Genomic DNA, 11,616 nt, shown 5'->3' with positions numbered 1-11,616 from the left:
TGTATCTCTTCAGCACCACCGGACGCCAGGCTCTTTCGTAGAGCACGTGCGCTTTTATACGAGGGTGAATCAAAAAGTAAAGATACAAAAATCTCTCTCGCGCAAACAAAGTGCAGCTTGTACGAAATGCACGTTTGTTAAGATGCACGAAATCCTACACAGTGAACATCCGGTCGTTAATACATCATAATGTCTCGTTTTAATACTCGCTCGAATTCTTACAGAGAATATTAGTCAACTTATAAAAATTAATTTTAGAACATAAGAACATATATTTTTATAAATCATGCAATCATGCATTTTTAAGTGTAAATAGAATCATTAAAAATAGGAGATATATTCAGGATGTATTATAAATAGAGAGATTTACGACTTTTAACAATCTATATTCACTTTTATATTCGCTTGATGTATAATAACAATTGCGACAATACATTAGTTTGCAATTGCGAAACGCCTTAATATCTTAAATTACAGCCACACAGAAAATGCTTATGGATGGATTTCGCTAATAATACGAAGCTGCCTCGTCTATTAAATGCACTGTGAACAATTAAGTTAAATACAGTCAAAATTTATGTAATTTTTTCGCTGGTCGTCGTATCAATGACATCGACTTAGGCCAAAGCGGTAAACTTCTTTGATTATAGATTTAACAGTCAAAGATCTGTATGCATTCAGCGCGTTTAGCATTACATGATCACTCAATTGCCATCAGCAAGCCAAATTATATTTTTCGCGCACATAGAGATTGGCATGAGAGAATCATGTCTAATGTTAACTATAACGCCAACTTTTTCACTTTCAACTTTCTCAATATCATAAACACATCTTTTCTTCAGTTTCAGTGTGCAAATATATAGTTTAGTTCAGTATAATTGTTCCAGTTCATAGATATGTTTTGCGTTTGTGATTTCAGTTTGGCACCATCTGCGATTCTTAAATAAAATACTGAAAAACATCAAATCATGGCATCTATTTTCACTTTCTTTAAATAATTCCGAAAGTGAATTATTTAATAAATAAAAATGGTAAACGGTGGAATGTGTAATGTAATTAACGAGACGTAGAAAGTAGTATAGATATTAAAATCACTTTTGTCAAACAATTTTTTTAAAACTGATTAAGATCGCAAATTGGTTCGATGGCTCTATCAAGAGAGATATGAAGTCTGACAGTGTTAATAAAAATGTGCGAAATATTCTTTTATCACACATATTTTGGCGGAATGCACAATCATGCATCATATTCAATAACTAGTACAGACCATCATCTTACAATCGTGACAGATCATCATCTCAACCTGTAAATAGTCTTATAAATTTCATGTTATAATAATATATGTTTATCACACATTACATTCGCGAATCTAATATATGTATATATATATATATATCGCGTAAAACTATAATCAGATAAAATTTAGGCATTTGAGTAATCGCGCTTCTTATGAAAAGCCTTTTTTAAATGTGCATTGTTTCCCAAACCAAAATACTCTCCTTGTAAGCGTACATTTCTACAAATACACAATAATTATGCAATAATTATTAATATAATAATCTATTAATACTAATTTTAACGAGTTTGGTGTTCTCTCTTTGTGAATGATACATCATTTCTGAGTATTATTCAGCTACGTATATTAATTGTAACACGCAAATTGTTAAAATCATTAGAATATGTATGTTATTTACGTGCATTACGTAAAACATGCAGAATTTCGGTCATTTCTATTCTGCAAACAATTACGTATCCATTTGCAATTGCTAACCTTGAAATTTATAAATTATAAAGGAGATATAAAAAATAATATCAAGCTTCTTTAAAAAGATTTTGAGAGAAGAATTTGTTAAATATTTGTTAAGTAATTACTATTATTAGAATGAATAAAATAATAATTGTATTTCATCATCTCTGTCTTCTTATCGCGGCCATATTCATGCCAATAGTGTTGAAATTCAATCAATTGACTAATGTAGAATAAGTTTTGGATAGCTATATGTGTATTCAAACACATACACACATATTCTGTCTCTGTACCAGTATAATATGTATGTTTATGTAATGTTACATTAACGTTAAATTTTGGAAAATGTATCGTTATGTAACGTTGTAATAATACTATGTAAGTAAATGTGTTCTAAACTATTATACAAGTAAATAGTAGAAATGAAGAGAAGTAACACATATGAAATATAATTGTAATTCCGATATTTCCACCGATGGAATGCCTATAAATAGTTAGATATTTGCTCCCTATTTGTCAGTGTGCATAATAATATAAATATCTCTGTGCACTTTATACAACCTGGTAACAACAGTATGATTGTAATATTATAATTAATCAATATTAAGTTAATATTAAAAAAAACGTCGACATCATAAAATTGATGCAACGTTGCATTAGTGTTATCTAGTCTCGTTGCTCATTATGAAATAAATGGCGAAAACAAATCATTATTATGCCATTATCAAATATCGCTACATTTTCCATATTCATTTTTACGAGAAAAGAAGGGAAGGGAAAAAATACGATATTATCTTAAAGCCGTATTTATCGGACGCATTCCTGTTAAGAATCCTTGCTAGCTTGAGGTCGGTCCACCGCCTCTTGCGCGTGTTGCAGGCCGGCGCAGTAATGCAGAAGCAGCACGCTTAGTGCCTGTACTCGTAGGTCGCTCTGTGCGATTAGTTTCATACTGTCCGCGTCTCCGTTCTGAGATAGCTCCAATCTTGAGGTAGTTTCGGCATCCAGCGCGTTCTTTAATTTGCCCATCTGCAAAAGATGTATACTTTTCTAATGGATCAAAAAATGTATAATTACATCTTTATATTAAACATACACAAGAAATTATATCATTATTAATATTATAGTAATCTAAAGTTCGAGGAATCATAAATTCTTGATTCCTGAATTCTTGCATCAAGAAATCTTTCAGTATCTCAATATTCTTTGGATTTCTAGATCCATAGAATAAGTTGCTCGAGTGACTTCAGATGATATCACTTGTAAAAAAAAATTTATTCCACTTACCATGATGTTGATTTTTTCAACGCGCTCCTGTGGCTTCAAGTACTTGTACAAGAACTTTCCGGTGTCCCTGGCCCTTGACATAAGACCATCATCCAGATCGCCGGCCATAAGTGGAGCTGCAACACTTGGCTCAGCACCCTCCAAGAGGTCAGGACTTATTCCCAAACCTCCAGCCAATGAACTCTAAACGTTTCAACAACGATTCAATCAGATCGATTAATGCGGCATGGTCTCTATGAGAGGCATCCTCGTTCGACCGTGTTGTTATGCCGATTCGGATAATGAAATATAATCAAGCGGTTGAACCGTTTCATGCGTGTGAATCACATTAGTCTTCCTATGTCTATATGATCACCGTGTACAAGCTTGCCTCCAGTGTTAAGATGCAATTGCAGTGTGATCAGTGTCATAATCTGCGCTCTCATCGTGTTGTTGAAAATCCTCGTCAATGAGAAAATTTGCAGCAGTTTCGGGCATGTGATAAAAATAACATGTTATGATATAATAATTTATAGATGACAGTGATTATACCGGTCGTTGAAGAAACAAAAATCATAATCTAAATATTCATAATCTGTAATAGATGATCTAAAAAAATGAATATAATAATTAATTGAAAAAAATTGCCTCAAACTTTATTATTTCTCGTTATTACGCACAGTTATTAATCACTGTATCTTGCATTCTTGTGTGTGTGTGTGTGTGTGTGTGTGTGTGTGTGTGTGTGTGTGTGTGTGTGTGTGTGTGTGTGAGTTAACAAATATCTTCGATGACGATTGTAAGGCATGATTGATGAAGGAATGATTGAAGCGAATGAAACACAAGCATAAGAACTGCAAGATATCTTCCATATTCTTTCCTTCGGTATCGACTTGAAAACACGTGAAAAAAAAATGAAGCGGAGAAGATCTGATGCAATTCCAAATTACATAAAGATTCATTAATTAATAAAAAAAAAGTTTGCCAGTTTCTTGATTGTTTAAGATTTAATTTAAAAAATGGAAAAGTAAGATGTCAAATATTCAAATCCAGATAATCTAATTGTTTTAGTATATTTTTAGTACAATGTTTTTTAATTTAATTAAAAGTAATAATATACAATAATTTATAATTACATTTAGATTTTATTATTGTCACTTTAAAATGTTTATATATATGTTTTGGAGCTCGAGCACGTATGATTCTTCTCCGTTTCGGGCGAACAAAAATGTGTGTTGTTATTCTACCTTGCGGGATGCACAGGGACTTGGGGGGAGACTTCGAGATGCCAGATTAACACCGGAAGCCGGTGGGGCCAAGCAACTGGTACTTCCAGCCTTCTTCAGGCCCAATAGAGTGTTAGCTATACTAGCCTTCATGGCCATCATACTTGCGCCCTGATTAATCGAGCAATGGATTTCAAATAGATTAATACCTTTTCACCATTCACGGTAACAAACTATTCATAAAATAATAAAGTAAAAGTGCAAAACTGATGATACTATTTCATCACATAAAATATTGTTTTATCGATAAAGTATAGAATCTACAAAGTTTTTACTTTAAACGAAACACTTTATATTTGTCGATTTATTTCCAGCAACTTTAAAAATACATTAGACCAAAATGAAAGTTACTGAATATCGTACCATCAATGTTCTAAAAATCTGCGTTGCAAAATATAAAGATATGTATTTAGAATGAGTATTTTGAAATATTTTCTCTATAGAATAGTAAAGAATATCATATATGTTTGAAAATCATATACTTTATCGATCATATATTTAACCAAAAAATGTTTGATTTTGTATAAATTTTGTATCAGAAAATAAATTAAACTTATCTACTTTTGTATAATTCTTTGAAAACAAAGGATCAAGGTGCAAGCTTTATAAAGAACCTTCACCTCCCCGAAGTGCATATGTTCAGTTCGTTTTATTGCCAACAACAGAATGCAAGTCACGCTTAACAATCTCTGCTTTCTATATACAAAATACCAAGATAAATGCATTTTAAAGACACACGTGTGTTTTCGAAAATTGTACAGTCCCTTAACCACGACATGTCATCAAGCGCTCTTATATTTCATCGATATGTAATAATGATAAATACTTGTTGATCTGTCCGCGTGATCAACTCAAAATAGTATGTCATCGAAAATGGATGTCACATAAATAATCAATTAATATAACTCGACGAATAAAAGCAATAAATAAATAAAAATAATCGGAGAAATTGGATATGTTTAAAATGCGAAACTAAGTTCACTATTACTATACTCCTAAAAACATTTTTAAATAATAAATATATATATATATATATATGTATCATTTCTAGATATTGCTTATTTACACTTATAGAATATGAATATTAGGCAAGATTTAAATTATAATACGGAACAAAGAGTGCGATTCCTAAAAAATTATAAGTCATAAAACATTCGCAAAACAGTTGACGATTAAATCGATGTCGCAATGAAATTTATAAATTGCGTATTTGTATAAACATAAAGGAACATTGCAGTGTATAAATATATATAAATTAATAAAAATATATAAAATATATAAAATAATATTATTAATATTCAATTATCACAAGATTCACAGGATCGGACTAGAAGATAAAGTATATAAATATTACGTTTTCAATATTTTAATATTAAAATTTAATATTAAAAAATACTAACAAGATGGATATTTTCTAAAAAGAAAAAAATTAATGAATATTAAAGATGCTAATATCAAAGGACAAGAGTCTTTTTCCTTTTCGGTCCGAATCTGCTGTTTCGTATGTAAGCATCGTATGTAAGTATCGCAAAATGTTGTCGATTCACTCGCGGATAACAAAATGCCCTAAAATTCTATGTCTTGAATACCTGTACGTTATCTTCGCATCCAGTCAGAGAAATCTCCGGGCTAGAGATATCCCCGACGTTTGTCTCGACCTCATCGGCTTCCAATGCTAGGGTTGCAAGACTCTCCGCGCCGCATGTGCCGGATGCCTGACAACGCGCTTCGCATTTTTTATGACACACCAAGCCACAATCTCGACACTGCACCGCGTCTTTTAACCAAATCTGTGCAGAAAGCATTCCAGATAATCTTCAGGTAGAATAAAACGAAATTATAATAAAATAAAAATAGATTTATCTTTTTTAATTTAGATAACACAAATTTCTTTCTCTCTCTTTCTCTTGGATTATAAAATTTTACATTACAAAAATTATATCCTCTCTTGGCATTGTAAGCTGAAGAGGAATAAATATTTTATTCTATTTTACATTATAAAAATATATAACTGGGATTTTTATATCACATAAGTAGTTTAAAAAATTATAAATGAATATATTTAATCTTGTAATCCGTACTTTTTTCGTACAAAAATCGCAATGTGTGGCCCTATGAAAGTGCGTCCTAATAAAATCATGCATTTTTCTGTCGGCGATTTCCTCATTTGAAATCGGTTGAATGTTGGCAGTTTCTGTGTTCTCCTTCTTTCCGAAATCACTGGTCGTATGCTCGCTTGGCTGACAGGACTCCCATACATATGATAGCAGAATGTCGCCATAACAGAGTGTCGGATCGAATCCCGAATAACCCTGCAGTTTTATGTAGGACGTCGCTAAAGAAGCTTTAAAAAAATTTATAATTATTATTTATTTTAATTAATTGTAATTAATTCAAAAATTAAAACAAATTTCCAATATGCAAAAAATTTATTCTCTTTTTATTGAATTCCATCCAAAAAATTTAAATCAATTATCGATTTAAAAATTATTAGTTACACACATATATAAGAAATACGATTAAAAAATATCTTCCAAAACTTACTACTTTCTGGAGGCAACAAAGCATGACATTTTAGGTAATGCCCAGTTGTGGAAGTGCAACATTGCGCCAAGATCAATTTCACAGGTGCGTTTATGTAACCCAGCAATCTCGGTGGTGTATCGCCTCCTTTCACACGACCCCACACACCCACATTCAAATATTGCAATTCGGAATCGATCCGAAAGCTTTTGGTCTCTTCAAAGGTAATTAGGGAAGCGTACGGCTTTTCCTTCGTATTATGGCATAAATCGGCAATGTTGATCGCGCTACTATCGTCCGGAAGATAGAACTGAACATTGCTGGATGACGCCGAGGACGTGGAGATCGTGGAAATCCGTCGAGACGGCGTAGTGTCGGGCGTCTGGGCAACTTCCTCTGTTTGAATGCTGCTCTTTCTTCTCTTGAATAGTTTACCGGTTTCCGACCGGGTATCTGTGATATCAGTGTCGGAATCTCGTAGATCAGAAAACTTAATCTGTGCCTCAAACTTCATCTTTCCGGCATCTTCCGCATTTGGACTGTCCATCCTGCTTACGGAATCGTTTTTCGATGCTTTCCGTTCTGTAAAAAGCATCTTCTCATTATCTGTTTTTTGTCCTTTTTCATTTAAATCTGCTTTCGAGTATCGCCTCTCCACTCTGATGATGAAACGCCGCTGTACAGCGGATTTGACAAATTTCGCTACTTGGTTCATATTCGACACCCTCTTGCCGTCCACTGCTATCAAAATATCGCCTTTTTTCATCTCGGCGATCGCTGCCGGACTGCCAGATATTATGGTCTCCACCAGCACACACATCTGACCGATTTCGGGCACTATCTCTTGCTTAAACACCACACCCAGTTGCTGAGAGCCCGTCTTACTAATGATTAAATCTAGCACTATGTATGGAACACCGTTATACTGCGTTAAATAAATCCATGGCGTAGAATCCATGCTCATGGTGCAGTACACTTCTACTTGCGATATGTCCTCGCCATTGCTGAAGACGATAGGTGCAAGATTTAATCTGCTAATCTCCAGTAATACGACCTCCAAGTATCCTGGAGTGAGCTGAGTATTGGCGACCTGAATTTGAGACAATGTATATTGTAACAAAGTACTAGGAATAATTAGAAATACTTTACAACAATCTCTTATGCAAGAAATTAAAATTATAAAAACTGTGATTTTTCTTCTTTCAAACCAAAATTTTTATGAATGTACGAGTGAATTTTATTTATTAAGTAAAACGTAAGAAGTTTTACCTCGGAGAGATCTACAGCTTCGTCATTCAATCTTCGGAAAAATGGTTTGTAACGCATCTTATAACGAGGTAAAGTATGCTTCCGCTTCACCGCTCTCCTGATCTGACCAGTGATGATCGAAATTATCTGCGGTTGTAACTGACGACCTTGGAATTGCGACTGTACTTCCAGCTCCAAAACAGGATCCGAATAAAAACTCAACGACCAGTGCGTGTATGGTACACGAGTAAACTGTAGCCTAGCCTTACCGCTGACACGTTTCACTGAAATGAAAATCGATAATCGATATTTTATTTTTTTTTTATATATTTTCTTTTTTTACACACTTACTATACATGATAATACCTTGCAATGCCATATAGGCTGTTTTGCCGAGCAGCATCTTAACATCTATAGATAATTGAAAATTTCCTGAATAATGTAAATCTAAGGCCAAGTCTAGAGACTCCAGTAAACCCGTATCAGCATCGATCTTTGAATCGGCGACTTCCAAGCCCTTTATCGTAGGAAATTGAGTACCGAGGTTCAAGTCTCTCAACTGTAAAGAATTCCAGAAAATATATTATACAAAACCAATTTATTATGTCGCTTCAAAATTATTTCAATTGTTAAGTCTCTTACTTTCACACTGTCTAACAGTTTGGCGGTGGTCGACTGTGTCAGGAGCTCCTTGAACTCGTTATTTAATTTCCTATAAAGCCACAGACGTACTCGCTCGGCGTTCCGCAGCTCGTTAAAGAGGAACTGTAGCGTGAGGTTTATGGCCAGATTCTCGTTGCCTTGGGACATTGCTTGTCGAGTCATACTATTATTAGAGTTTACATGTTGCTCCTTCATCTGTTCCATCAGCTCTTTAGGTAATTGCGCTTTGCCATGCTGTAACTGTTTTTGTGGTGGATCGGCCTGAGGGCCCAATTCCAAATATCTCTTGAATAGGTAAAATTGCAATGCAAGGGTACATATTACACCGCAGATAAATGTAAAGATAGCCACCAGAACCAGTTGCAAACTCTCCATATTAGATTTACTATTGTTGAGGATGCAGTCTATCCCACAACAAATATGAAATATAAACGTGATCCAGATTATTGCATGAATAACATTGCATTATATACATGTGAAAAAAAATTCCCAACATCCATATTTAAAGGCAGAATTGTTAAAGAAATAATTCTTCTATGATAGATATCAACAATGGGACATATCGAAGTATGTGTTCATCAGATGCTGTATCATCATTCTACATCCACTTGGCAAGAAATTTCAAATGCATATATTAGAGCCACAACTGCTGAAAACCCCGTCTAATCTAAATCTATCTTCCATGAGCGAATCTCAAGAAACAGGCTGCTGAAAAAATTATGTAAATTAAAATATCATATACAAACAAGAGAATGAATCTAAATATTACAGTCATATAAAGAAACAGATTTATGTATGTTCGTTCCTCATTCTTAATCATATTATAAAATATAATTGTTTTAAATTTATTATGTATTATTATATTGCAATATTGGAATAGAAAATCACTTTTACAGAACTCTTGAGTGAAGAAAAAAGCTAAGTATAATTTGCTTTCTTTGCTACACAAGAGAGATAGAGAAAAAACTCGCACAGGAGAAAGAGATAGAGAAAGAAAAAGAGAGGAATATATATCACTAATTGTCTACGAGAAATTGACTTCTACTTTTGCACAATATTGTCGTGTTACTACCTAAAGTTGCATTAGGAACTTTCGATTCGGCCGAACGTCACCATCTCGGATCCGACGCATCGTGCTCACGCACTGACACGGATCAAGCCCCGCAGTCTTCACCAGTCTTCACGGCTCGACAGTTATGCGGAACACTTTCACTCCTCGACCGTGGATCAGCTGAACGGTGCGTGCGCGCGCGCGCGCGCGCGCGCGTGCACGGCAGCGTGAGCGCGGGCGCGCGTCAGGTAATAACGAGTAGAGGCCCACATATCACTACGATCAGAAACGCAACCAACTTATGTCAGTATCGCAATGAGCTCTGAATTGAAAATGGCATCATTTGCAGATGGATAATATTCTTACAGAATAGAAAATTATTTTCGAAGAAATTATATATCAGTTCTTCAAGGACAATATTTACTTAGATATTTATCTATGTGTGTTCATATTGGCTGCCAAGTGAAATTTGCAAGATATTGATTAAATTATTATGAATAAATTATTAGTATGAGTAATATTATTAATTAATTATTATCAAATAATTAAATTGCAGATTTATTATTAAATTATTATTATCTTTTTTTTTATAATATATCAACAAAGAATTTCTTTGCATCTGTCAGAATTGATCAGCTGGAGATTTTAGATTGTGATGGTGTGGAGATATTGCTGAGACGGTTGATAATAAAGATATTGAAATGATAATAGTGGTAGTTAATAAAGCAGACGGAATATCATCTTGAGAATGAAATTTATATAAATTTATATATGCGAAATCTTAGATTTAATAAAAATATTTATTAAATTATAATCAATAACATTATTATTATTAGTAGTAATAATATAATTTATTAATTCTAGAATCAATTCAATCACTAAGAGGCTTTTCGAAATTTGATAGGTATAGCGCATGACTTCAATTTTTTTATATCATCTGTTCTTATTTTTTCAAATTGATCTTCAACATATAATTATGTGTACATTAAATAGAAAATAATTACCATATATGTAAAGTACGTCATAATCATCTTCTCATGGTTTTAAATATTATAACAAAATTTATAACAAAAATTCTTTTTTAAAAACCTGTCAGAAAATCAATCTAGATTATGATACTTTTAGATTATACACTTCTAGATTATACACTTCTAGATTATACACTTTTTCTTATTACCAGTTGTGCTTCTCTGAATATAATGATATATAAAATTTTAATAACGAATTGCTACAAGCCGCGCCATATGAGAGAATGTTTGATAATGTTTATGAACAATGATTCAGAGAAATCTCTGCTGCGTGATGATATGAAATAAATTTATTTCTTTGTTGACCCCCCATGTTCGTTATCCTATAAGCATTGTTAATCTGCAACTGATGACACTACCGATTGTCGAGAATGATTTGAAGTTCTGTCAAGATCGCAAATTTCAATTTGAATCGAAATGAACTCGCAAAACCTAATTTTAAATTGAAATCAGAATGCAATTTCACGTATACAAGGAAAAAAAAAACGGAACGGAAAAGAAGCATAGTGGAAGATAATCGAATTAAAATATAAATTTTTCTATTTCTTAAATGAATTAATTTCTAAAATTAGAAAGAAGAAAAATAAAAAAATAAATGTCCATATTTTAAATCCTCTTCTATCAATGAAAATGCCTTTAAAAATGGCTTGTAACCCTTCTGATTGATTGTAAATCACTTTTAGAGGCATTTTTATTGATAAAAAAAGGAGTCAGAATATGGGCCAGAGACAAATATTTTGAAAAACGCGGACTCGCGACATTCATCGATATCTCTTCGGATTGGAGAACCTTTGGATGATCGAT

The 11,616-nt window shown here is 33.2% G+C and overlaps 1 protein-coding gene across 3 annotated transcripts; it reads right to left on the bottom strand.

Moving 5' to 3' along the window:
• Positions 1-365: 365 nt before the first annotated feature.
• Pdzd8 (PDZ domain containing 8) lies at positions 366-10,021 on the bottom strand. Of its 3 annotated transcripts, none has more exons than XM_011631961.3 (10): positions 9,806-10,020; positions 8,713-9,441; positions 8,437-8,629; positions 8,092-8,354; positions 6,844-7,912; positions 6,381-6,643; positions 5,889-6,089; positions 4,261-4,410; positions 3,035-3,217; positions 366-2,776 (listed from the first exon to the last, which is right to left on the bottom strand). In XM_011631961.3, the coding sequence occupies exons 2-10, from the start codon at positions 9,106-9,108 to the stop codon at positions 2,573-2,575; spliced, it is 2,922 nt and encodes a 973-aa protein (XP_011630263.2). In that variant the 5' UTR covers positions 9,109-9,441; positions 9,806-10,020; the 3' UTR covers positions 366-2,572. The 3 variants fall into 3 exon arrangements, with proteins under 3 accessions (XP_011630263.2, XP_011630265.2, XP_011630266.2); XM_011631963.3 differs by having other exon boundaries at positions 8,713-9,438; XM_011631964.3 differs by lacking the exon at positions 4,261-4,410 and having other exon boundaries at positions 9,806-10,021.
• Positions 10,022-11,616: the final 1,595 nt, after the last annotated feature.

Source organism: Pogonomyrmex barbatus, unplaced genomic scaffold (genome assembly GCF_055798465.1).
Source record: "Pogonomyrmex barbatus isolate J1 unplaced genomic scaffold, ASM5579846v1 scaffold3, whole genome shotgun sequence".
NCBI lineage: Eukaryota > Metazoa > Arthropoda > Insecta > Hymenoptera > Formicidae > Pogonomyrmex > Pogonomyrmex barbatus.
The sequence above is the reverse complement of the archived record's forward strand: the minus strand, read 5'-3'. Positions and strand labels throughout refer to the sequence as shown.

What these genes read in the sequence shown, in the direction of transcription:
- Pdzd8 (XM_011631961.3), bottom strand. Translation starts at nt 9,108, where the DNA reads ATGGAGAGTTTGCAACTGGTTCTGGTGGCTATCTTTACATTTATCTGC. An exon ending in TTTGTTGCCTCCAGAAAGTA is followed by an intron (nt 6,644 to 6,843) that starts GTAAGTTTTGGA and finishes ATTTTTTTAAAG; the next exon opens with CTTCTTTAGCGACGTCCTAC. An exon ending in GCGATTTTTGTACGAAAAAA is followed by an intron (nt 6,090 to 6,380) that starts GTACGGATTACA and finishes CTTTCTGCACAG; the next exon opens with ATTTGGTTAAAAGACGCGGT.